We start from the raw sequence: 27,852 nt of genomic DNA, 5'->3' as shown, positions 1-27,852 counted from the left end.
GACAGCGCTGGATCCCTGGCAGCGATGTATTTGCCACAAGGCAAACAAGGCATTTGCCGAGGGTGCCAATATTCAGGGGGGCAGCACCACCCCCAAAAGAAAGGGCACATGTGGCAGGGATGGGGACCTGGTGAAGCTCCGCCATGGAATCCAAGGAGGCTGGGCACTCAGGGGTGGACTGACAACTCATGGGGCCCCCGGGCAATAGGGGATCATGGAGCCCCTGTGTCCTTGCCCAAACTCAAAAAAGCCTATGAAAAAGGTACCTGGGGCATCTCATGGGGCCCCTTACTGACCCCGGGTCCTCGGGCAGTGCCCAAGTTTCCAAATGGTCAGTCCGCCCCTGTGTGCGCTGCTGGAGGGTGTAAGCTTCCTGCACAAGGGAGACACTGGGCTTAGAGGTTAAGGTTAGTGCTTGACTAAAGCTGGCCATACATGGGTCGAATGCCGATCTTTTCTAAGAATTTTCCTTTTGTATCATTAGTGGTCCACAGCATCGGTTGATTTTCATTTGACCATCGAATTTAAGTGATCAGACATGTTGGAAATTTTTTTAAAAACTAACAAATTTCTAATCAATGATGGGAGAATCGTGTGAGAAATATAATCAAAAAAGAAATGAGTGTGAATTGTGAGCTGGAAAGAACAAAAATTATTTTCTGTAGCAACATCTGAAACTGAAGGCATGGTTGGTCAAATTTCAAAATCAATGGTGCCACCATCGGATTACAAAATGCACAAAATTTCTGATTTTCTAAAGAAAATTTGTTCGCAATTCGACCCATGTATGGCCTGCATAAGTCTCTCTCTCTGCGAGCGGGATGGTGAGGGGGTGATTGGCAGAGAGTGGCATGGCAGTGCCAGGGTGGTGTGAGTGATTGGCGGGTTTTGGGGGCGTGCCCAATTTTATTGTTGCCTAGGGCAGCACAAGAACTAAATACACCACTGAGTGCCTGTTTATCAAAAGTCAGCAGCTACAGTTTTTGCAGGTGCTGACTTTTAGTTTTGTCAAAATAGACTGAAGAACCACTTTCATTTTGTAGCAATTCCTACTTTGGAAAAGGACACCTTATCTTCCTCCTTGTTATCTATAAACTGGAAAATTAAAATGCTTCCTGTTACTTGACTCTTGCCATGAAACAATGTCAGATTATATATGTATCATCCATCAAACTGCTTGTATGCCATGTGAGATACTGTCTTTTTTATCAATCATTGCTAGCACTTACCCAAATACTATGACATACGTCTTCTTATTTAGATGAAAACGTCATCATAAATGATTCTAGGAGTACACAAGATTGCAGTGATGGAAACATTTATGATATTTATCTGAAACAAAAAAAGAGAGCAAAAGAAATTACCAGCTTACATGCATATAGTAAAATACTAAAATCAGCTTGAAATGTCTGGCTCACTCTATATACATAGATGATTAAGAGAGAAATGGACTGCTGTAAGTAAAGCTTGTTTTTACGTATATGGTAATAATTATAATATAGGTCCTCTGTGAAATTAGGCAATCAAAACTCCTAACCATTATAAATTCCAAAATCACAAGGGTCAGATCATTTCTCATCCTTGCAGAAGCCACAACTTCGACCAGAAACCACAGGCTTCATTGAATGAGAATTCCTATTGACCTAAGGACATAAATTATTCCACTCTCCTCACCTTCCTGTCTAAAAGTTATTTACATTGATAAGTTCGTATCTTATTGCCTCACAATATGGAATCAATTAAAGTCTGAATCTGGATTGATTTCTCCTATGAACTCTATTGTAAAGTTGCACTTACAGCGGAGTTCCACTCAAAAGCGGAAGCTCTGCTTATTTGCCTTTTGGGGGGCAGCAGATGCCTAGTTTTGACAGGTACCCACTCCCACTTCTGGCTTAGTTTGCCGAGGCAAAGTGAGCCGGACGTTCGGCCCCCTCCTTGCTCCCACAGTCTCCTGGGAACTTTCACAGGTCCCAGGAGACTGTCGGACCAATCAGGAGGCGCGGCGCCACTCACGCATGCGCAGTGGGCACCAGGCTGTGAAGACGCAAGCTGTCACAGCCCGGTGCCCACCCTTGAGATGCCGGCGCCGTGGAGGACAGAAGGAGAGAAGGGACTGTGCAGGTGAGTACATCGCTGGATCCCGGGACAGATGTGTGCTTATTAACCTCTTGCCGCCCGGCTGTCATTTCATTATAGACCTCCAGGAGAGTGTCATATGACGTCCTTCCTGGATTGCGCATTGCACATGCCCGCAGGGCTGCACTGTGGCGAGATCTGTCACCGTCCGTGTACTTCGGACACGGCTGATGACAGATCTGTGTACCGGCCCCGTTGCCAGGACCATGTGACCTGCTGTGACCAATCACAGCAGCTCACATGACAGTTGTATACAATGGATGGCTTCCTTTCATGCCATCCATTGTATACAAGTGTGTCTAGCTGTGAACGGTCACAGCAATCACATGCTCAGGTTGGGCCAATCACAGCCCATCTGTGTCATGTGCTTAGCCGTGGCCAATCACAGTTAATGACAACAAAAAAACCCTGAATGAATCAATTTCATTCAGTTAAATGCTTGCTTATAGCAAAGAAATTCTTTCCTATAAGCAATCAAATTGTGTAAAAAAAAAATACTGATCACTTCCCCAAAGTAGCACAATGTTACTATGGCAACATTATACTACTTTGATCATAGTGTAATATGAAAAAAAATCTTAAAAAAAGAGAAAAAAATGTAATAAAAAATACAAAAAATAATTGAAAAAACTGAAAAAAATTGAAAAAAAAAGAGAATTTTTTTTTTCATACTGTCACCAGTCAGTGTCCCTGATCACCGCCATGCCAGTTATATTCTGACACTGTACTGCACTGGTGACAGTATGTAAAAAAAATTGTGAAAATAGTTGTTTAAATTTTTTCATTTTCCGAAAAATTATGACAAAAAAATTACAACTTCAAAAAACTCGCAATGCCTCATATGAAGTACGTCGGACTGTCTACTTTGCAAAAAGGGGTCATTTGGGGGATATCTGTACTGTTCTGACATTCTTGGACCTCAAGAAATTAGATTGGCCGTCAGTACTTCAGGATTGATCAATTTTCAGATATACATACCATAGTTTATGAACTCTATAACTTCCTACAGACTAAATAATACATCCTAATTTGGGTTATTTTCACCAAAGACATGTAGTAGAATACATGTTGGTCTAAATTTATGAAGAACAATTATTTATTTGCAAATTTTTGCTCTTCTGTGAAGAAAATAATAAAATTTTAGCTTGGGTACAGTGTTGTATGACCGCGCAATTGTCATTCAAAGTGTGAGAGCGCTGAAACCTGAAAAATGGCCTGGGCAGGAAGGGGGTAAAGGTGCCCTGAATGGAAGCGGTTAAATTAATTTTGCATTTGTAATGTTTCACTTTAAGCATTAAAATTGCTGTTCCATGCCAAACTGAATTTTTGGCTTTGGTATATGCTCCACAGGGAAGTGCCCAGCCCCCATTTCATTTATTTGATAATCACTTGCCTATTAGCCTAGAAAATGAATAGTACTAATTTTTAACATTTGGCTTCCATTGACTTCAATGGGGTTTGGATTCTCACCTGAACTTTAATAATGCTTCCTGAAACCTGCCTCGAATCAAACCCAGGTATTTTTGACTTACCCCTAATCACAAACAGATCTATTACTTGAAACATCATTATAGACAGACAAATCAAAACGACCATATCTCAGGAAATGAATATATGGTGCCACATCCCAATATTGCAAGACAAAGACAGGAAAAGAGGGAAATACCCTCAACGTAAAGAGGACTTTTAAGGCACCGTACTAATACACAGCATAATTTGATAAAACTAAAACTGGTGAAGAGTTACATAGCCACCATATAAAATTCATAAATTTTATACATAAAGTTTCATAAAACCATACAAAATCATAACTGGTATCGTATCCCGTTGATATATGCCGACACATTTCACAGTTTACATCGGCTTCATCAGGGACATCACGATGACACAGCATCTGTTAATAACCCATTTATAACTCTGCCCCAAATTACATCACCAATCTTGTCTCTAAATATCACCCAAACCGTACTCTCCGCTCCTCGCACGATCTCCTGCTCTCTAGCTCCCTTGTCTCCTCCTCCCATGTTCGTCTCCAGGACTTCTCCAGAGCTTCCCCTATCCTCTGGAACTCTCTACCCCAATGTATCAGACTATCGCCTACTCTGCTCACTTTTAGGCAATCTCTTCAGTGAAGACTATCCTGCCCTCAGCTAATAATGGAATCTTCTACTCCTCTTACCAGTCCATCCCCCACAGTTACTACCCTATGTACCACTAGCTCCTCCCTCTTAGATTGTAAGCTTCAAGGAGCAGGGCCCTCATAACCCTCTTGTATTGAACTGTATTGTTGCTGTATTGTCTCCCGTTATATTGTAAAGCGCTGAGCAAACTGTTGGCGCTATATAAATCCTGTATAATAATAATAACCCAGTTGCCACTGTGGGTCTACCTTGTGATCGGAGATTCTCATATTCAGCCTAGATCTGGGTGTGAATGTTGGCCTCCACCTCTGAACATACAGCAGCTCTTTGGGATTACACAGGTGCTAGCAGCTTTCTTCTGCTTTGCCTCCCCTTTCTCTGGCCCAGTGTCCCCTATTACCATCTCTGGGGGTAGGGTTCTTTAAACCACACATATAGCACCCTCTCAGGAATCAGCAGCAAATGGGTTATTATTGATGCTGTGTCCTGTGATGTCCCTAATGAAGCAGATGTGAACTGCTAAACACGTTGGCATATATCAATGAGTTATGATATCAGCTATGATTCTGTATGGTTTTATAAAGGGTTTTGTATAAAATGTATGAATGTTATACGGCGGCTATGTACCTGTCCACGACTTTTATATGAATTAACAAGAAATTATTGTTTTATCAAATTATGATGTGTATTAGTATGGTGCCCTAAAAGTCCCCTTTATATTAAGGGTATCATTATAGACACAAGATTAGCGCAAAATATATCAAACTCTTACTAGAGTTTTCTAAACATGTACAAATCAGAGAAACCTTTTATATGGTATTAATTAATAAGTGATTATCTTAGTGATACATAGTTCTTTCATAAAGACAGGGTGGCTTTTACCATATGGTGGCCCAACTCTGTCTGAAGGAAATATTTAAATATTTATCAACAATACCTTTGTTTTTTTGTCAAATTAGATATACTCACTATCAGGGGCGGACTGACTATTTGGAAACTCGCACACTCCCCGAGGGCCCGGGGTCAGTAGGGGGCCCCATGAGATGCCCCTGGTACCTTTTTCATAGGCTTTTTTGAGTTTGGGCAAGGACACAGGGGCCCCATGATCCCCTAGTGCCTGGGGGCCCCATGAGTTGCCAGTCCGCCCCTGCTCACCATTTATCTTAGTTATGGCCTGTGCCAAATATCTTTTGTTCCTGTCACTACTGGTTTCTTCCCCCTTTAACTTAATAGGGATGCAAAAGCAGCAGGTCAGAAGGAGGTCAATTGCAAGTCAGTGACCTCTTCTCTGTCTAATGCACCTGTCAGTGCACTATGGATGATCTCAGGAGCATCTCAAACTGATGTCAAATGCAGGTCTTACTACATGGCAATATGGACATGCACATGGTAGAAAAGGAAGGATACAAATGATTATGTTCTTTCTATTCAAAGATGAAACACGTCCAGGTGATAAAATAATGTAGGACACATTGACTTTTCCAGTATCAAATATTCATATCTATATAAGTGACAAACTCAATTAGGTAGATAATGTCAGTAATAAGGAGTATATTTCACAGTTAATAATTATCTTTACTTAATGTGGCACTAAACTCAAAACAAAAGTGTAATATATTGCAGCTTACTAATCATGTGATGTGATGGCTGCATTACTTTTATTTTTTAAGGCTTTTTTCCCTATTTTCACCTGGTGATCTGGACAGTAACATACCTCCTAGTACCTCCACTCTGGATGAAAAAGCAATTGGGCACCTTTGAGCAGCAGAATTGTCATTCTGGGAGGGAGGAGTTAGATGTACTAGAAACACTAACAAATTGAAGTCAAACTCCAGCTCATACTGCAGTTACACAAGCAGATACAGCACTTTTTTTTCTTTTGGGATAAAGGTTTTACATGAATAAATAAATGCTGATTATTTTAAGCCCCCCCGTCAGTGGTTAACAGGGGTGGACTGCCAACTCATGGGGCCCCCAGGCAATAGGGGATCATGGGGCCCCTGTGTCCTTGCCCACACGCAAAGCACACCCAAACAAAGCCTATAAAAGGTACCATGGGCATTTCATGGGGCCCCCTACTGACCCCGGGCCCTCAGGCAGTGCCCGAGTGCTCGAATGGTCAGTCTGCCCCTGGTGGTGAATGGTTTGTCTCAACACTGTAACTGCTACATCTGCAGGACAGCTTGTTCTGTTGCAAAACAACAAACGTACTGGCTAGATCACCAGATGAAAATATAGGAAAGAAAGTCTAAAAAAAAAAGTAATGCAGCCACCACATCTATGAATTCGTAAGTTGAAATATAATAAATGTTTACTTTTGAGTTTAATACTGTTTTAAATGCTTATAGTGAATAGATATTCCTGTCATATATCCCATATCTTATGAAAATTAACTGAGCAGTGAATTTTTACTTTTTTTGTTTTAGATTATTTGGTTCACCAACTCCTCTACAGTGATACAATGGAAGAGGTGGTATTCATTCATCTCTATGCTATGGTATTACATGTTAAACAAAGTGTTTCTCTGAGAAATATTCTCACATAGAATGGCCATATTCCTTCATCCAGTAGGGTCAAGCAGGGGTGGCAGGAGCAGACAACAGAGAGGTGACATGAGACCAAAATCAATAAATATGTTTAACATCTAACATATTGTAATGTTTCCTTTTTAGGTAAACTATGGAGACGAACAATGATACCTCACCAGTCAAGAGTGACGAACAGCTAGTACCAACAGTAAACGTGACAAATAGTCAAAATGGCTTACCAGAAGCAGATAATAAACCATCAACAGTCATCAGCATTATGGAAAACGTTCCTTGTGAAACAGCTGACCATGACGTCTCTGAGGAATTTGACAGGCAGCTAGAAGATATTATCCAGACATATGCCTCTTCTGATATTACAAGTATTGAGAATGAGAGTTTAACTTTACCAACCAAAGAGGAACAATCCAATGATGATGGGGATACTGAAGTTGCAAACACTGAACAATCAAAGGAATCAATTTCTTCCTCAGATGCCCCTTTGGCCAAAGACTCAGTTGCCAGCAAAGAGCAAAGTCCTGAAAAAAAAATTTTGAAAGGATTAGGTATGTACTTGCATTGCTTTCTTTGCTTTACCCAGACAATATATAAAGGTAGAAAAAGAAAATTTGACTGTCATGGAGTTTCTGGCAATAGTGGCTAAGGATGAGTAAGCCTGGCTGGGTTCAGTTCAAGTCATCTTTGGAGAACCTAGCAATAGGGCCACAAACTTCAAATTTAGTATGAACCTTATTCAAGTTAATGAAAGGCCAAACTAGCTTCACCACACTGAACTTCACCACACTGAATGATTGCAGAGGCAGGGGTGGGGGGAACATGGACGAAGAAGGATTTCACCTAACAGAAGAGGCAACAGATCACAGGATACATCTTACTATCTGTAAGCTATGTCAAATGTGATGATTTTTGTGTTTTTTTTTTATTTTGGTGGCACTTAGGATATAAATAACATGTTAGGGAGATATCTTAAAGCAAGACTTCAGTGGGTACGAGTATAATCTGCTTAAGAAGCAGTGCCCTTAACTTGTGCCAAAATATTCTGCCTTCCTTTTTTATAGTCCATTCTACCTTCTTTCTCTTCCCCCAAACAGGCTCCTTATGCACTTTTCTTTGCTCGATCTTCAGGTGCCATTTTTTATCCATAAGGAGAAATGGTTCCCAATTGTGCTTCTTCCTATCAGTAATTTCCTTCATAAGAGAAGTGGCATGCTTATTTTGTCACTTCTTCTGTGGTTGGGTACAATCTCCCAGTACCTGGCCACCACCCACCCACAGCCATAATTAATCATGGTTTCTATGTGGACATTTAAAAGTTATGAACAACTGTAAGCGCTGCTCTGACTACATCAGTGAATTAGTCTCATGAGAAATGTATCAAGACATGCAGTGAACAGTACTGCATCATGTGACAGTCCTGCCAACAACTGTAGACATCATATAGAAAATGCAGAAAGACTACACTAATGCAAAAACAAACTTCTTTATTGTAATGCATCCTTAAAAACAAATACAATGCAGCAGAAAAGGTGAGATTGCACTTAATCATGGAGTATCCAGCATGTTGTGTTATTAAACCACATATCTGCACTACAGTGATAATCATTACAGCTGAGAGTGATTAATGGATACCATGTCTCCACTGAGTCAAAACAAAACTAAATGTAAAGACATTACATCAAGATAATTCACAAAGAGAGTTCCGAATTACCATTCTCAGAAGAATAGAGACTTCCTAGTGTACTCAAACACGTCATATAAAATTACATCCTTAACATCGTTTAGTCCACCTTTTAAATAAAATAAATCAAACTAAACCTGAATAATAAGTTCTAAATGGAGAAATTAGAATTGCAAGATCTAAAGTCAGGACTGATTTTTTTAGGGACAAAATACATGGGATAGATACATACAATAAGCCTATTTTTTAACTGGATACAGTATTGAATGTGCGTTTTTGCACAGCAGCCTATTACTAGTTGATATTTATTCTAAATAAGAAGTCACTAAATATCCTAACCCCAAACTGAGTGAAGAGAATGGGGAAGGCATACTGAATATAATGTCACCCTCATTTCTTCAAAATTGGCAAGCCATCAACAAAACAGTCAGATTTAAATCTTCTGGCTGCAGTGGGGAGGTGACCAATTTAATAAGCCAAATACCAGATTTAAACCCTTTTGAAAAAACAACTAGCACAAGACCCATTGACAACAAGCAGATCAGTTTAGATGGAATGCATCAACATCTTAGCCAGGATTTACAGTTGGTCACAAATGGCTATTGTAAACTTCCATTACGCAAGATACTTTTTTTTTTAAATTATTGTCAATTTTTATTAATGGCTAATGCCAATTTTCACAATACAAATATACGATAACAACATGGATGTGGACATTGCATGTAACATATACAACATATAAAACAATAGAGAGTTAACAGACAGCATGATAAAACTGTATATTAACAACATTGGATAACACAGACCTGCAAAAGGAATATGTGTAGTACAGATTAGCGATTTAGGAAATGTCAGGAGTATATGAAGGGGTATTACCAAAGGGAGAATGATCCCATATTTCCCAAGTGGCCTTAAAATGGCCTTGGTAGTCGCCCGTTAAAGATGTAAGGTATTCCATATCTCTAATTTCAGAAATCAGTTGCAATAAGTGGCTTAGAGTAGGGACATCCACTGACTTCCAAAATCTAGGTATCAATCATCTGCAGCAGTCAGTATATGAACCCCTAGCTTTTAATAGTGTTTAGGAATTCCATTAAAAGGGAGACCTAAAAGGTAACGAAGTGGATCTAATGGGTGAGAGCTTCATTTAAAGCTCATTCCAAGACATTTTTGACCATAGACCAGAAGCATAACCAAAAGATATGTACCAAAGAACCTGTTCCACCCAGACATCTCCAACATCTCTCAGACAGAGTTGGGTTTATAGCATGTAAGACAACAGGGGTTTTATACCAATGCATCAATATTTTATATAGGTTCTCTCTCTAGGTGACGCATCTGGAAGTTTTAGTAGCCGACTCTTAAATCATCTGCCAACATTTTAAAGGAATTGGACATTGAAGGGCTCCCTCCCAGTTACTCGTATAACAATGGGGACGATTTTCTAAAGAGTTGTTATTGTGAAGTAATTTATACAGTGAAGATATAAGGTGCAGCTGGGAGGAATCTCGAATAGCTATTCTTTCAAAGTCAGTAGGGTGATCCAGTGTTAAAGAAGAAAGAAGGGCGTGGAAAAAGTGGCAAAATTGGAGATAGGTATACAGAGCTGATGAGGGTATAGAGGGCTTCCACATCCTGATCTCCTCAAACGATCTGATCTTGCAAGTGGCTGGATTGATTAAATGATGAAGTTGAAATATCCCATTAATTGCCCTTTCATTTGAGGATAGGATAGACTATTAGGGATTTCTGGGTTATATAAAATAATTATCAGAAGAGAGCAGGTGGACAACAACCTCTGAGATTTTATACCGATTGACCATACTTAAAAGGGTAAATTTCATAGAATTAACCAAGGGAGGGAGGGAGATTAGGGATGAGGTGGAGTTTAAGGGGCATAATAATGAGCAGGTGTGAATGGGATATAAATATATCTCTAACCATCTGTTATGGGGAATCTGGGTTAACCAGGACAGTGTTTGCCTTAAATGAGTTGCCAAATAATATTTAATAATGTCTGGAGCCCCCAGACCACCTCTAATTTTTGGGGACAAAAGAACCGACTTTGCTATCCTGGGCTTTTTAGTTTGCCAATTGAATCTAAGGAACGAATGCTGTAGAGTCCGTAATTGAGACTGTGGGACTGCGACTGGGAGCATCTGAAAAAGAGCAGCTTTGGAAGAATCAACATCTTTAACATGTTTTCCTGCCTAGAAAGGAAATATTATAATTATCCCACTGATTCAGGAGGGCATAAATTTCCTTAAACAAGGGAGGAAAATTAGCTTCATATAAATGTGAATATTTTGAGGTTATATGAGTACCCAGATATTTAACAGAGTTGGACCACCAGTGATATGGGTCATTTTGTTGTAAGAGTTGGATGTCCTGGAATGGGGTGTTGAGAGGCATAGCTTCTGTCTTTGAAGTGTTTATTTTGTAACCAGAGAGATCATTAAAGGCTTGTAAAAGTTTATGTAGTACAGGCAAAGAAAGGTGAGGTTTAGTGATTGTTAATAAGACATCATCAGCAAACAGTGATAGTTTATATTCCTTCTGTCTAACAGTCACTCCTGCTGTATCTGGGTGCACTCTAATCACTATAGCTAAAGGCTCGAGGCATAACACAAATAGAAGTGAAGAAAAAGGGCAGCCCTGGCTAGTAACGTTACACATTGGGAAGGTGTCTGACATGGCATAAGGGAGTTTGACTTGTGCAGTGGGTGACAAATATAGTGCTGTAACAGCTTTACAAAACAAGCCTTGTACGCCGCCTATGTGTTGTAATAACTCAAACATGTAGGGCCATCCCAGCCTGTCAAAGGCTTTTTGAGCATCCAGACTCAACAGCAAAGCAGGAGAGCATGAGGCATTAAGTATGTCAATTAAATGCACCGTTCGTCTAGTATTGTCACCCGCCTATCTTACTAGAATAAACCCCACTTGATCTTTATGTATGAGTTTAGGCAGTAAGGGAGTCAAGCGATTCGCTAAAATTTAAGTAAGGCTATGGGTCTATAATTGGCCGGGGTGGCTGGGTTCTTACTCGGTTTGGGAATGACTGTGATATGGGAGTGTTGGAAGTGTGGGTGAGGTATTTCCCCTTTCATCAGAGAAGAATATAAGTCCAATAAAATGGGGCCTAATTCCGCAATAAACTGCTTATAGTAAGCATAGGAAAAACCATCAGGACCAGGCGTTCTTTGCGTCAGAAGATCCTTGACAACTTTACATAGTTCTTCCATGCTGATAGGGGAATTCAAAATCAGCCAATCTTTTTGTTTAAGTTTATGAAGGTGATGGGTGGACATGAAGGTGTCAAATGATTCCTTATTAAACACTGGTTGAAGGTCTGGGGACAGACAATTATAAAGCTTGCGTTAAAAATCACCAAAAACTTTGGCTATCCTTTGAGGACAGTACATGGGGGTGCAATTTGTTTGGAATAAGAATTCAGGAATGGTACTAGTTGATTTCGCCTTCAGTTTGTTGACTAATAGTCTGTGTGGTTTATTAGCATACTGGTAGAATTTTTGTTTCATCCACAACAAGCTCTTTGCTGCAGAATTTGCTTCTAGTACTTTGAGCTGATTCTTAGGTTGTATAACTATCCTAAGTTTAGAGGTGGATGGTGACTCGACAAGGTTTTTTTCTGCCTGGGACAATTGTTGCATTAGATTCATTTTCAGATGGACTGAATTTTTCTTGAGACGGGAGCTTTCTGTTATGAAGCGACCTCTAATGAATGTTTTATGGGCTTCCCGCATAGTTGAGGATTTAGGTACAGAACATGCATAAAAGTTCAAAGAATTCACGCAGTGCCGCTGATATGGAAGCGTTGATGTCTGTATGACGCAAAAGAGTGTCATTCAAATGCCAATGGCATGTGCAGGAATTTGTGTGATTTATAAGTAAGTCCAAAGCCAAAAAAGAGTCTACCGTTTGTTTAAGCAGTGGTGAAGATATCAAAGATATCAAATCCAGTCTTGTGTAGATGTTATGCGCTGGGGAGAAGAACGAAAATTGCTTGGCATCTGGGTGCTGTACTCGCCAAACATCAAACAATTTGTGTCCTCAGATCTATTGACGAAAAGAAGCAGATTGCTTTAGAACATGTTTAGAAGGCAGGTGGCCCAGAAGGTATCTCCGATCTAGGAGATACAGTTAAGTTGAAATCTCCCCCTATAATCGTAAAAGGATGAGAGGACGAAAGCAAGGGGGAAATAGAGTCTCAGAAAAATTATTAGCATTTGAGGCATAAGCATTCACAATCTTAATATATGTGTTGCTGTATTGACAGTGCATTAGTATGAATCTACCTTGGGTGTCAAGTGTGGATGAAAGCACTCGGATAGGGCAATGTTTCTTTATAAGGATAGCTATACCCACTTTACCGGTGCGGTCTATAGCAGAATAGGTTGTGGGGTAGTATTTGAGAGCAAAATTAGAGCTTCCTTTTTTAAAATGGGTTTCTTGAATAAGAATAATATCAACATTAGAGTGGCAAAATTCCCTCAGGGCCAACCACCTTTTCAATCCCTTAACATTACATGAATATAAACGTAAAGATATGATGTAATACTTTTCAAAATAAGCTGACATATGCAGGTAAAAAAAAAGGGTATATCATGCTGTACTAACATAGTACAAAATACAGAGTCAATAGATCTAAGTAGGCTCTGTGAGTCCAAAATATAACCAGAATATGGTAAGGGCCTAAGTAACAGAAGAAACTCAAGCATCTACAGCAGTAGCCATAGATTTCTCGGAGTGGCATAAGGAGAGTGAATTCTGGACAGTGTATTCCCGCCTCCCTTCCAAAATGAATAAAAATCAGCAAGGATAGAATTAAACTTTGGAGAGTCCCATTGATCATGGACTAATCCCAATAGGATGTCAGGTATATCCTGCTAAGGATATGAAGAAGAGTTGAAAAAAGGGCACATATGTCTGCATACATACAACTGCTAGAAGAACGGACATTTTCAGGTCGCAGATGACATCCACAAAGTAGGAGAGCGTTGTGGAATTGGTAGGCATGTTTTGTTTCTAGATTTTGCCGAGGTCAGATCTTGCTAGGAATATTGGCAGATCTAGGCTTATATATGGGTAGCATTAAGGCTTCATCTGGGAGAGGGGGAAAACCCAGATTCCGTAGGAATGCCTCTCCTTCTTGAAGATCTCTGATGACATGCTGAGTTCCATCTCTAATTACTGTCAGTTTGAAAGGGAACCCCACATCTGTAGATGGTGCAATGTTTTTGAAGATGAAGAGTAATCAGATGAAGCAACCGTCTCTTAGATAGCGTAATAGGAGATAGATCACTGTAAATTTGAATTTTTTCCTCTTTGTAATCGACGGAGGCTGTATTATGCGTAGAGTTCAGTAGGGACTCCTTACTGTCATAGTAATGAAACCAAACAATAATGTCCCTTGGTCTCACTCCCAATGGTGGTTTTGGGGCGAGGGAGCGGTGAGCTCTATCCATACGCCAATCTGTATCCAAGACTGCAGGAGCCAGAGCGGTGAATAGGCCTTGTAAATAATCTTGAAGGTCAACATCTGCTATTGATTCAGGGACTCCTCATATATGGAGATTTTGTCTCCAATCCTTATTTTCCAAATCTTCTTGTTGTGATTGCAGCTAGGAGACCTGTTGTTTTAGAGTATGGTTGTCTTCTTCTAGCACATGCACATATTGTACTAGGTCATCAAATTTGGTTTCTAGATGGTCCGTTTGTTCCTCGAACAGTGCTATCTCCCCCTTGAGTTCTTGTGCTATTTTCCCTACTGCTGCAGAGATAGTATGAAATATATTCTGCAGTAGGGCGTGTAACTTATCATCTAAGATATCAGCAGTGAGTCTGATGCCGATGCTCCTCTGCTGTTTATGGCTAGCGTTCTCTCTGGAGGAGCAAGAAGAGAGAACAGTGAAGCGGAGCAGTGTTAATGTGCGACCGCCATCTTCAGCCTCCGCACATGTGCCCCAAGCAAAAGACTTTTAATGCAGCCCTGTTTTTATTTTTTTGTGTAGGGTTTATATCATATATGGTCTCTATTAAACCATAATTTAATTATGTTTAATATTTTGTTCATTTGTGATGCCTTGTCATCTATTAAATCGTCATTGCTTGATATTCAATTCTGATGCCTTGTCATCTAAACATCTAGGTATAGTTAGGAAAGTTGACATTAGGGAATGTCTGCTGGAACATTATAAGACTCTCCAATACCCCCTTAATACAACATCCAGATCTTCTGATTGGATGTTTTATTTCTGCAGATTTTTACTTGAAATTTCTAATGCTCTAAATCAGAAATTAAAGAACGTATTGCCTCTGTGATGAAAGCTTGCGATAGTCCTGTCTGGGTCTGTCAGCAAGTGTCACAGACATTTCTTAAAACTCAGAATTTCTACAGCACATACTGCTAATGGGTGCAGAGTTGACCTGCCCCAGAGAAATCCATTCTACAGGTGCACAATCCAGCTGTATACATTGTTGTTCCATGATAATCTCTGTGTAGGGTGAAGCTGGGAATGCAATTTATTTATTTATTTCAGGTACTTATATAGCACTGTCAATTTACACAGCACTTTTACATATATATTGTACATTCATATCAGTCCCTAACCCTCAAGGGGTGTACAATCTAAGGTCCCTAACTTACATTCATATATACACATAGTAGGGCCAATTTAGACAGGAGCCAATTAACCTACCCACATGTCTTTGGAGTGTGGGAGGAAACCAGAGGACCTGGAGGAAACCCATGTAAGCACAGAGAGAACATGCAAACTCCAGGCAGGTGGTGCCATGGCTGGGATTTGAACCAGTGACCCTAGTACTGCCAGGCAGAAATGCTAACCATTTAGCTACTGTGCTGCAACATATCACAATGGACACTATGGGGTCAATTCACTAAAGGTTACTGCATGCGATAACACTGTTACATGACTCGTTTGTATAAAATATCGCATGCCATAACAAAATGTCCAATTCACAAAAAAATAACAATTCTGCGGTATTTATTGCAAAATTAAAAATGTGTCGGTAAATACCATAAAAAAAACATGCAGTAAGCTGTTTCCAATTCACAAACAGAACAGAAAGTAAAAATAGATGTGATATTTATCACCAGGGTTCTGCTGGCAGTATCATATGTGGACTTTTTCAAATGCAGAGAGGGAGTCCCCCCTGAACCTCTAGGACAGGGCTGGTTTGGATATTAAGGGGAACCCCACACCAAAATGTTTAAAACACCGGCGTGGGGTCCTCCACAGATCTATACCAGACCCAAAATGCCTTAGAATTGTGAGGGGACCCGTACACCTTTTCTTTTTTTTTTTTGGTGTGGGGTTTCTCCAAAATCCATACAAGACCTAAGGGCTGCTTTTTTTTCATTTTGGTGTGGGGTTTTCCTTAAAATCCATACCAGACCCAAAGGGCCTGGAGTGGATGGGGGGAGCCCTACACTGTTTCTTTCATCATTTTAATTGCTGGCATGTTTTCTTTACATTCAGCTGTCAGCGGGACACCCGCTCAAAGCTAATGAGTCATCTGTTGTTAAAGACGCCGGCGCTGGCTTCCTTAACAACCAGCTATGTGCAATAAATTACCGCATGAATATATGTGGTAACTACTGCAATACAGATAGTTTACTACAAGAGTTATTTACCACAAAATTCTTAGTGAATTGCACATTTACAAAAAATTTACTGCATGCATTATTTTACCACATTTTTTCTGTTGTTATTTAACTCTTAGTAAATTGACCCCTATGTATTTACAGTGCAATTAGAAATTTATTTAGAGATATATATGCAAGTAAATTTGCATTTGATGTCTATAGTAGTGAATTAGATTGATGTTATTTATACATTTTTGGTCACACATTGAAAGCTAACACCTAATAAGTTACTACTGACTGCTGATATAATTAATGTTTATAGGTCTCAAATAAATCACACTTACTAATCTAGTATACTTGGGTGAAATTCCTCTTTTATCTCAGTTCGTTATCTTGAATTAACTATTAGAACTGTATCTTTCCTCCAATTCAAATGTACTGTACTCTTCAAGAGACAAGAAGTTATTCCCAATTTGATACGCAGTACATGTACTGATGTTCCAGAACACTACCCAAAGGACTGTCCTGTTAAAATAATGATAATTTCTGCCTAATACAAATGTGAGTAATTTCCGAAGATGTAAATTCAAAAATCTATCATTTTATTTAATATTGGTATACTTTAAACAATTAATATATAATACAAATGAAGGTATTGCTTCCTTCTTTCAAATGGGACTTTTGTATTATATTACAGTTCTTTATTGTATTACTTAATTAAGCAATTGCAATTTGTTTTAACCCAATTATTTTATTGTGGATACATTTGGTACATGCTATCTAAATATGAGTTTAGATGCTTATCTGAAAATCTGAAATTTGGAGTGGATATATGCTACTATTTTTTCTTGAAATCTTTTTTTAATGTCTGATAATCATAGCCCATTATGAAGACTTGAGTTATAAACATTTCTAACACACATTCAGCAGATGTGAGCCTTTCTATGCTTGCTTATTTGACTTGCAAATGAATTCATGGATTACCCAAATTCATGGTTTCCATGGGTATGGTAATAAGGCAAGGCACTTTTTCTTCTATTCTTCTGTGAAGCTAAATAGTTATAGCACTGTATTCTTCAATATGTCATAGTAAGTGGAATAATTGATGTAATTCATGCAGAACTAGTACATAGCAGAATTGCATGTCTTAAAAAAAATGCCATTTTTAGCTTGATATGTGATACAAGTGAAATATTTATATTTACCCACAAAGAACAATATTCTGTAATGGATTTTTTTAATTAATACATTTGCTATTTCAATTGATTGCAAATATCACTACTTTCCTCCAGACCAAATTTCTGGTTTAAACAAATATTAAGTAGATTAGGATCAAATAAGCCCTATTATGTAGCCAGAATTGGTAATCTGAAATATATATATATATATATATATATATATATATATACATATACACACACATATGCAAGTTAAGATGTTGTGTTAATGTGTTAATTTAAGGCAAGATACTTCCCCTTCAGCCCCCCCTATTAAGCACAGGTATGAACTCAGGGAATGTGTTTTGGAATAATGGAGTCAATAATGGAAGCAGGAGGGCCATGGTAAACTGAGTAAACTGTAAAACATGTATGACATGCACAGGGCAACTCAAATTTTTTGTGGGGACTTTCTTTCTATTCTACATTATGGGCTTCTCACATACATATGGTTACAAGCTCCAGGATTCAAGTCTCTTTTGGAGAAAACAAATGTTTTGTTTTGTTTTTTGCAGATCATAATACACTGTGGTCTGGGTCCTGAAGTCTGGAGACTCTATAGATCTTTGGGTGGTACTAAGCTTCCCTTTCTAGGTCCACATCTTACTTGTTAGCAAGACCTCATTAGTCTCAGCTGTGCATACGCAGCTAATTGACTGCTGACTGAACTCTAACAGTGTACATGTGTTGCCTGTTTGTTTTGGGGAACCCATTATGGGGCACTCTGTTAGTCAGGAAATGACCTGAGTTTAGTTAGTGAATTGAACAAGCAGATGTTCTGTTTGTTTTGTGCTTTGGACTTTCTGTACAAAGTCCTTCTGCATTAAACTGTGTTTGTTTTCTGCCTTGTTAAAAAAGTACAGGCATCCCTATCTTGTGCATGGTTTACCCCACCTCCAATACCATTTAAGTCTGTCCCCATTTATATAGGGGATTTAAACTGTAATATTTTTAAAATTAATGTAAAAAATATAATACATTTGTATTTAGTTGTTTAGCATACAATTTAATTACATTTCTTAAAAATATTTTTCAATTAATGTAATGCTTGGTAAAACATTTGCTCACTGTTGCTGGAAGTGTCATTCATAGAACATTAGCAAATGAGCATGGAATACTGTAGACCTTTACAAAAATGCCCTTTTGAGGGTAGATGCAATGAAAATTATTTACTGAATGAGTATTACATTTTTTCTGGGTACACTTCAAATAAGGTTCAGGAGAAAAAAAAACAGGAAGAGAGACATAGGTCATATTTCTCTTTTAATAAGATTTTTAAAAAATTAGCTGACTCATGAGTGAAGTCTGTTTACAAAAACTTAACTTGTAAACTCTTTAGCATTGGTTCATGCTCAGGCTCCACCATTTAGGCTAGGTTCACATCTGTGCAGGTGGTGCCACTGCGGATCTGCACGAAAATCCGTGCAGCCACACCACTTGCACAGAGAAATGCGGACCCGCGGGCGGGTGCCATTAGTTCTAATGGCATGCTGTCCGCACTGGAAAATGCAACCGTACTGGAAACCGAGGTTTCCGTGTGGGCTGCATTTTCGGGAGAAGTGCAGGGACTTCTTCCCTATGTGTCACGGGCACGAGAGTCCATTCAAATGAAAGTCAGCACTCTCTTTTAAAGTGATTGTAACACATCATTTTTTTAAAACAACAAACAGATTTATATGTACCTGCTCTGTGCAGTGGTTTTGCAAAGAGCAGCCCCAATCCTCCTCTTCTTGAGTCCCCTGCTAGCACTCCTGGCTCCTCCCCCCCACCAAGTTTTCCCACAGCAATCTGCTTGCTATGGGGGCACTCATGCAGGCTCACAGAGTACTGGTCAGCTCTGCCTCAACTCCCCCTCCTCACTGGCTGTGATTGACAGCCAATGGCTTCTGCTGCTGTGCCTGAACCAGTGAGGATGGAGAGAACAGAGAGAGCCTCTGCTATTGTGCAAATTCCTGGACTGAGATTGGCTCAGGAGGCTGGGGGGGGGGGGAGCTGCACTCTGCAGGTTTTTTACCATAATGCAGAAGAGATTGTCATTTTGCAAGTGGAATATTAAATTTGGATCGTATTTTGTGAGCTGTTGGTTGGATTAATTAGAACATGGCAACCAATATTATCCCATTCAGGTTTAGTTGTGTCAGTTAAGAAACAGCTGCTGTGCACTGCATTCTGTCATGAAGTCTTAAACCTTGTGCGCATGGGCCAAAAATTGCCTGAAATCGATTGGTTCGGCAATTACCTGCCGACTTCTGGCTACAGAAGCTGGTGTTACAACTGGCATCTGCAAACAGACATGCTGGAAAAGCAGCATTCAACCAGCATCTGATCAGCGATTGGAGGAAGAACACAGAAATTAAATAGTAATATTTCAAATCGACTGTATGCAAACACACTGCAAAATATATCCCCATGGGCAATACGTTTAAAAGGCTAAAACCTATGTAACTCACGTCTAAAGTGAAAATGGCTAAAAATAATAAGAAGAAAGCATTTAAACAATATAAAAACAAAGGAACATTGTCATTATTTAAAACTTACAAAGAATATAACAGAATATGTAAAAATTAAATAAAAAAATTGAAAGGGAACGTCAGATTGCCAAACACACAACAGAAATGTTAATGTTTCAAATCGACTGTATGCAAACACGCTCCAAAATATATCCCCATGGGCAATACGTTTAAAAGGCTAAAACCTATGTGGCTCACTTCTAAAGTGAAAATAGCTAAAAATAATAAGAAAGCATTTAAACAATATAAAAACGAAGGAACATTGTCATTATTTAAAACTTACAAAGAATATAACAGAATTGAAAACGAACGTCAGGTTGCCATAAAGAGTAGGACAACAAATCTTCAAATATATAAACAGTAAAGAGGTCAGATGTGAGCATATAGGTCCTTTCCATAATAATGTAGAGTGGGTGAAAAAAAACAAGGTATAATTCACCTGGATGCAAAAAGTAATTGTGATGATATGTACGGTTTTACTAACACATGTCAACGTTGCAAAATTGTGCTTAGGCATTTAGATTTGTTTTACCCTTAGGCGTGAAGGGGTTAATGGTGATAGTATTGACATAGCCTCAAATGATCCACAGTGGCTCAATATTGGCATGATCCAGAGACATTTAGACAAAATGAAGTTGAATAAGGCACCTGGACCAGATGGATTAGACCCAAGGGTCCTCAAATAGTTGAGCTCTGTTTTATCTTATCTAAGCAATTGTTTCTAATTTTCAGAGATTGTTTAAAGGCTGGCATGGTACCACTGGATTGGCGTAAGGCCAATGTGGTGCCTATATTTAAAGTAGGAATCAAAGTCTTTACCAAGTAACTACAGACCGGTTATTTAATATCTATAATTCGGAATATAGTAGAGAGTTTAATAAATAACCACATAGAAAGTTATTGCTTGAAAATAACATTTAACCCCTTCACACCGAGGTCACACAAATATGCGGCCTCCCAGAACTGGGCATTTTTCCGTGGGGCCTCATAGTTGCGTACCTTGTCTTTGTTCTGAGACCGTGACGCACAGTGCGCTCCCAGCACAAGACTGGGGACTCCCGATTCCGGGTCACATGATCGCTGTGATAGCCTCTGATTGGCTATCAAAATGATCAGTCACTGTACAGCCCGCCCCCCTTGTTTTTTTTTTTCTCTCTGAATGGAGATACATTGTATCTCTCTCTCTCTCCTTGCAAAGAGAAAAACAAAACAACTGTTTGTTTAAAAAAAAGATAAATAAATATTAAAACAAAATAAAAAATAAAGAAAAAATACCTAGATCAAGGTTTGATCTAGTTCAGTGCCAGGGTTAGTGTTTGGGTCAGGGTCAAAGGTCAGGATTTTTTTTTCATTGGGTAGCGGTATACCACATACTCATTGACATGGGGGGCCGGAATCTGGGGGATCCCTTGTTAAAGGGGGCTTCCAGATTCCGATAAGCCCCCATCCTGAAGACCCCCACAACCACAGACCAGGGTTGTGGGGAAGAAGCCCTTGTCCCCATCAACATAGGGACAAGGTGCTTTGGGGGAGGGAGCCCCCCTACCCCAAAACACCCCCCCATGTTGAGGGCATTTGGCCTTGTATAGTTAAGGAGGGAAGGTGCTCGCTCGTCCCCCCATTTCCTGACCTGCCAGGCTGCATGCTCGAATAAGGGTCTGGCATGGACATTGGGGGTACCCCCACGGCATTTTTTTTTTATTTTGTCATGGGGGTTCCCCTCAAAATCCATACCAGACCTGAAGGGCTTGGTATGGATGGGAGGGGGACCCCATGTAATTTTTTTTTAATTGTCGGGCAATGCTGACAATTCTTTTTACATTAACCGCATGCCGCCCAGCCACTGTACATATACGGCGGCAGGGCGGCACTCACAGGCAAAACCACGTTTTAAGACGTGTGTTTTGTAAACAAATAGGGGGCGCGCACGAGGCGCGCCGCCGCCCTATTTGTCCCGCGGATCACCGCCGCAGATGTCAGTCACCGGGTCACAGCCGCTCCTTAGCGGCTATGTCCCGGCGATCGGCGGCAAACAGTGACAGAGAGCTGTGCTGTCTGTCACTTCCTTCTCAGCTCGAGGATGAGCTGATCGAGAAAGAACAGTTTCTCTTTCTCGATCAGCCTTGTCCCGCCCAGTACACACCCCCGCCCCCTAGTAAAACACTCCCCTCACCCCTATAACCCTTCCCTGCAAAATAAAGTTAACCCCTTCCTCCCCATTGCCATTAGTACAGTGTCAGTTTTTTTTTTTTTTTGCACTGATCACTGTATTAGTGTTTTTGGGGATGTCAGTGACCCCAAGTCAGTACCCCCCAATGTCAAAATGTCCGCCGCAGTCCCGCCATAAGTCGCTGGTCACTGCCATAAGTCCCTGATCGCCGCCATAATTCGCTGATCGCCGCCATTATTAGTATAAAAAAAAACCTAAAAATCCCAGTACCTTTCCCGCCATTTGTAAACGCTATAACTTTCACGTAAACCAATTAATTTACACGTATTGGGATTTTTTTTTAGCAAAGACATGTCGCAGAATGCATTTTGGCAGAAATTTATGACTAAATTTAATTTTTGCATTTTTTTTTTACTGGACATGTTTTATAGCAAAAAGTCCAAAATATTGTTTTTTTTTCCTCAAAATTGTCAGCCTTTTTTTTTTATAGCGCAAAAAATAAAAACTGCACAGGCGATCAAATACCACCGAAAGAAAGCTCAATTTGTGGGGAAAAAAGGATGTAAATTTCATTTATGTACCATATTGCATGACCGCGCAATTGTCCGTTAAACTAGCACAGCGCTGTATAGCAAAAAAATGCAGTAAATTGCAGTATTTATACCATAGTTTGTAGACGCTATAACTTCCACAAAAAGCAATCAATATACACTTATTGGAATTTTTTTTACCAAAAACATGTAGCAGAATACATTTTGGCCTAAATTTATAACCAACTTTGAGTTTACTATAAATTTTTTATAGCTGAAAATAAAAAATATTGTTTTTCTTCAAAATTTTTGGCCTTTTTTTGTTTATAGCGTAAAAAATAAAAAGTGCACAGGTGATCAAATTACACCGAAAGAAAGCTCTATTTGTGTGAAAAAAAGGACGTAAATTTTGTTTGGGTGCAGCATTGCATGACAGCGCAATTATCAGTTGAATTAGTGCAGCACCGAGTAGCAAAAAGGGGGGTAAATCCTCTGGAGCTCAAGTGGTTAAGCTGTCAGCGGGGAACCCCACTGACAACTGAAACATGAATGAATGTTACACTACTAAAATACCCCACAACTTAGTAATATATCGCATATTTTAGTAACTGAGCTGTATCTTACCACATACTCAGATGCGGTAAGATACCGCTCAGTAAATTGTTCATGTTTGAGGTTCCCGGTCAAACATTCTGTAGGTTTGAAAGTTCGACTGCAAACCGAACAAGGGGGTGTTTGGCCCATCTCTAATTCATATTCTGAATGGTCTAAGGTTATTAGTGGTGTACCCCAAGGTTCAGTGTTGGGACCCTTTCTTTTTAACATATGTATAATTGATATAGGGTTTGGGATTAAAAGCACTTACAAAACGAAAAACCTCTTGTGCACGAAAGTAGTGGCCTAACACCAGATCTTCTTATACATCTGTTTCTTGACTGTAGTAGATAGGGATTCACCACGCTTTGTTGCCCTATCAGGACTGTAGAAGTCACAATAGTGTACTAGAAAAACTCAAGAAAGAGAGGGCGCACCAGCCTAGCGCATTATTCCAGTAACCATTTATTGTAAAAATAAAATAATGTCTACTCACAAACGTCAAAATAAATAGGGCTCTTCAACATAACAACATTGTTCTGTCCACTCCGCGTGCTCCTAGGCTTGGGAGGACTCTCCTAGATCCAACTGGCTTACACATTTTGAGGGAAGCACCGTCTTCCTCTATTGCAAGGGTTTGGCTCTGAGGAAAAAGGGTGCTTCCCTCAAAGCACACAAGCCAGTTGGATCCAGAAGATGTCCTCCCAAGCCTAGGAACACACAGAGTAGACAGAACAATGCTGTTATGTTAATGAGTCCTGTCTATTTTAGCGTTTGTGAGTAGACATGATTTTATTTTCACAATAAATTCCTTTTTGGGATAATGCGCTAGGCTGGTGCTCCCTTCTCTTTCTTGTGTGTTTCTATTAAAAGTATAATTTCAGTGATTGCAGATGACACCAAGCTACACAGGTGAATAATATCATTACAGGATGTCTACAACTTGCAAGCTGACCTCAATGCACTATTTAATTGGGCAGCTAAGTGGCAAATGAGGTTTAATATTGATAAATGTAAAGTTATGCACTTAGGGAATAAAAATATGCATTCATCATACCTTCTAGCAGGAGAACAGCTGGTGAAGTCAAGGCAGGAAAGGATTTGGGTGTTCCTCGTAGATCATAGACTTAATAATAGCATAGGATGCCAAGATGCAGTTTCTAATGCTGCCAAAATCCTTTCTTGTATTAAAAGGGGGATAGACTGCAGAGAGAGAGACACATTTTGCCCCTGAACAAATCAGTACAACCTCAGATGAAATATGCATTTCAGATTTGGGCACCAGTTCACAAAATTGATAATGGTAAAATGGAGAGAATGCAGAGAAGGGAAACAAAACTCATAAGAGGCATTGAGGCACTCAGTTAGCTCAGGAGATTAGCTGAACTAAATGTATTCTCTCTTGAAAACAGGAGATTAAGGGGGGATATGATCAACATGTGTAAATACATAAGTGTTCTATATAGTAAAATTGATGTAGAGTTATTTACTTTCAGGTCATTACAGAGGACAAGGGGGCACTCTTTCATCTGGAGGAAAAGAGATTTAACCTTCACATACGGAAAGGCTTCTTCACAGTAAGAGCTGTGAAAATGTGAAATAGACTCCCTCAAGAGCTGGTTCTGGCCAGCTCAGTAGATTGTTTTAAAAAAGGCCTAAATGCAAATAATATAACTGAATATTAATATCTAGAGATCATAACAGCAGGGGTAGTTGAAGCAGGGAATATCTGATTGTCAGGTAGGAATTTTTTCCCCCACTGGAGCAAATTGGATCATGCTTTGTGTGTTTTTTTTGCTTTCCTCAGGATCATCTGTGAGTTTAGGATTGTGTATATGGGGGTTTTCAATATCTTTTTCTTGTTGTTTGAACTAGATGGACTAATGTCTTATTTCAACCTCACTACCTACTGTATGAAACTATGCAACCAATGGCTGCCAGTGCTGATCAGTGTGTTCTGGTGGGGGTGGGGGGGGGGGTTGTGGGTGATGGCTGCAGTCTCTCTGAACATAAAGGCACAGCAGGGAAGATCATCACTCGAACATCCATTGCTTGTGTTAGTGCAGCGATCTCTTTGGGTTGAACAAAAAAACATGTCTAGTGTGTACCCAGTGTTAGGATAGGAGTAAGAGCCAGGTAACTAGTAATAGAAAGGCTAAGTGTCTTTAAAAGGATTTATTATTTCTTTATTTTTTTTTATTATATATTTTATTAAGTTTTTATTCCAATGTATAAAACAACCATATATCTTTTGTCACATATACATCCACTTTCACCTCATTCCCATCCCCCCTAAAGCCTCCCCTCCCAATACAATTACCCCTGTCCAACTGATTCTTAACATCCTTTCTGTGCTGGCAATACAGAGAGACAAATATTTATTTATTCAAAAAGCACAGTTGTATGGAGCATTAAGTCATTGTCATCAAAGGTGTTAATGAGTAGGCAGTATTTACTGTATATTCTGGATGCATAAGTGAAACTACCTTGAAGAGCTTTGAATAGTTTGTTTAGCACTCCAAAACATAATATATATCATATTAATTTTGATATCTGCATCAGTATCAGATAGATATCATTCTGTCCCAGTCATTACTTTGAACTTTAGGGATATGGCGACATGACATCTTAATCTAAAATGGTAAATATTGACTGTTTAATGTTCATTTGTGATGTTATACTCTAGTACAAGGGATCCAATTTCATAGTCCTTTTGCAAACTGCACACATTTGTTTTAGATTTGTTACAGAGCATGACAACCATAGGTTCTATGGCATATGGCTTAGGGGTGCAATAAGAATGTATACCAGACAGGTAACTCTATCTTTAATTAAGGAGAAAATATGTTACTTTTTGTTTCTTTTCTCTGGTGGAAGTATTATACGTGAAAAAATATAAGGACAACAGGGGACGCTAACTAAGTGTAGTATAAGAAGTACTCCATTTAAGACAATTGGCAGCTTACTCAGTAAAGATAAAAGCTTGCTCATCAACTAGACACCGCTGTGCAACATAATGATGCATCCTTCTGCGATATAGACTCCTACAGCTGTCGGCTATGTAGGGGATTGTTTATATCATACCCTCAGTCTTATGGTGCTGTTTCAACTCTTATGCACTGTTAACCCTTTACCCTTTTACTGTTAGATGTTTAACCACTTGCCAACCGCAGATTGCTGAATGACGGCTTCACCGCGGCCGGCCAGTTCTGGGAGGGCGCGCCCGGCGACACTACAGACACAGCTGATCACGTGATGTGGTAAAAGGCCAATCGCAGTGGCCTTTTACCACATGACCAGCCATGTCCAATGGCACAGCAGATCACCGGTAAATGCAGTTGTTGGTTATCGGCTGCACTTTCCTCACGCTGTCACAGGAAAGTACTGCCGATAACCGGCAATTGTCAGAGGAAGGATCGGCACCAATCATCAGGGCACTGATCATCAGTGCCCTGATAATCAGTGCCCAGCAATGCCACCCGCCTGTGCCCATCAGTGCCACCCAACTGTGCCCATCAGTGCCTAGTAGTGCCACCCACTAGTGCCCATCAGTGCCACCCATCAGTGCTGCCCATCAGTGCTTCCTATCAGTGCCGCCTATCAGTGCTGCCTATCAGTGTCCATCAGTGCTGCCTATCAGTGGAGCCTCATCAGTGCCACCTCATCAGTGCCGCCTATCAGTGCTGCCTATCAGTGCTGCCTATCAGTGCCCATTAGTGCTGCCTCATCAACGCACATCAGTGAAGGAGAAAAATTACCTGTTTGCAAAATTTTATAATAGAAACAAAGAAAAACCTTTTTTTTATTTTCAAAATTTTTGCTCTATTTTTGTTTATAGCGCAAAAAATAAAACACCCAGTACATTCCACCAATAGAAAACTCAATTTGTGTGTAAAAATTCAGTGTTGCATGACCGCGCAATTGTCATTCAAAGTGCGACAGTGCTGAAAGCTGAAAATTGGCCTGGGCACGAAGGAGGTATCAGTGCCCGGTAGGCAAGTGCTTAAATAATCTCTGATTTAAAAGGTTTTCTATTTTGCTTTGGTTTAGTGTGTGGCATTCCTTTAAGTGTAACACACCATCATCTGTATGGTCATACTATTGCTCCTCCAAGCCCTACTGCATAGAAACCATGGTTTTCATTACACAATACTGATGATGGCCAATGACCTCGACCTATTGTCTGCAGAAGGGAATCAATGATTGGACAATATTATTAGTGATTGCCCTGTGCTCTGTTCTTTACATTGCCCCCTTTCTGCCCTTTCTGTTCATACCAGCAGTGTTTTGCTGTGGTCTTTTGGAGAATTGTTAGATCATGCACAGAATTATCATTGCACTTCAGTCGTAGTTTAGCAAACTGCAACACAGTCAAAATTATTTCATACAATTAAATGAATCCTTGTCTATTATTATATCATTTAAGGCAAAGAAGCAGCCCAACTTCTGCAAAGCTTAAACAAACTTAACACCCCAGAAGAGAAACTAGAAGTCTTGGCAAAGAAGTATGCAGAACTGGTAAGTGCTGAATGTATTGCTCACTTTTTAAACAGGTATACATACTTTTCCTCTTCCAGTAATTTAAATAGCTCCTGTCTAAAGTGACCCTAGTGTGTCTGTGTACACACACTAGGGTCAGTTAGATAGGAACCAATTAACCTTCCAGCATGTCTTTGGAGTATAGAATGAAACCCCAGGAA

At 39.7% G+C, this 27,852-nt stretch overlaps 2 protein-coding genes across 3 annotated transcripts in view; one reads left to right on the top strand and one right to left on the bottom strand.

Annotated features, from left to right (window-relative positions):
• LOC149462920 (endogenous murine leukemia virus Env polyprotein from Emv-2 locus-like) overlaps positions 1-1,315 on the bottom strand; it is a 126,974-nt gene extending 125,659 nt beyond the window's left edge. Inside the window, exon 1 of the mRNA XM_089676267.1 lies at positions 1,230-1,315. The gene's annotated coding sequence lies outside the window, so the exon portion shown is untranslated. The remainder of the gene's footprint in view (positions 1-1,229) is intronic.
• TXLNB (taxilin beta) overlaps positions 1-27,852 on the top strand; it is a 150,038-nt gene that overhangs the window by 47,883 nt on the left and 74,303 nt on the right. For both annotated transcript variants that reach the window (XM_089676265.1, XM_089676266.1), the window contains 2 exons: positions 6,950-7,368; positions 27,579-27,670. In XM_089676265.1, the coding sequence (XP_089532391.1) occupies positions 6,957-7,368; positions 27,579-27,670 (504 nt within the window). In that variant the 5' untranslated portion in view covers positions 6,950-6,956. The remainder of the gene's footprint in view (positions 1-6,949; positions 7,369-27,578; positions 27,671-27,852) is intronic.

Source organism: Staurois parvus, unplaced genomic scaffold (genome assembly GCF_062004578.1).
Source record: "Staurois parvus isolate SC_StPar_1 unplaced genomic scaffold, SC_StPar_1.0 ptg000165l, whole genome shotgun sequence".
In the NCBI taxonomy this organism is placed as follows: domain Eukaryota; kingdom Metazoa; phylum Chordata; class Amphibia; order Anura; family Ranidae; genus Staurois; species Staurois parvus.
This window is presented reverse-complemented; position numbering and strand designations above follow the sequence as displayed.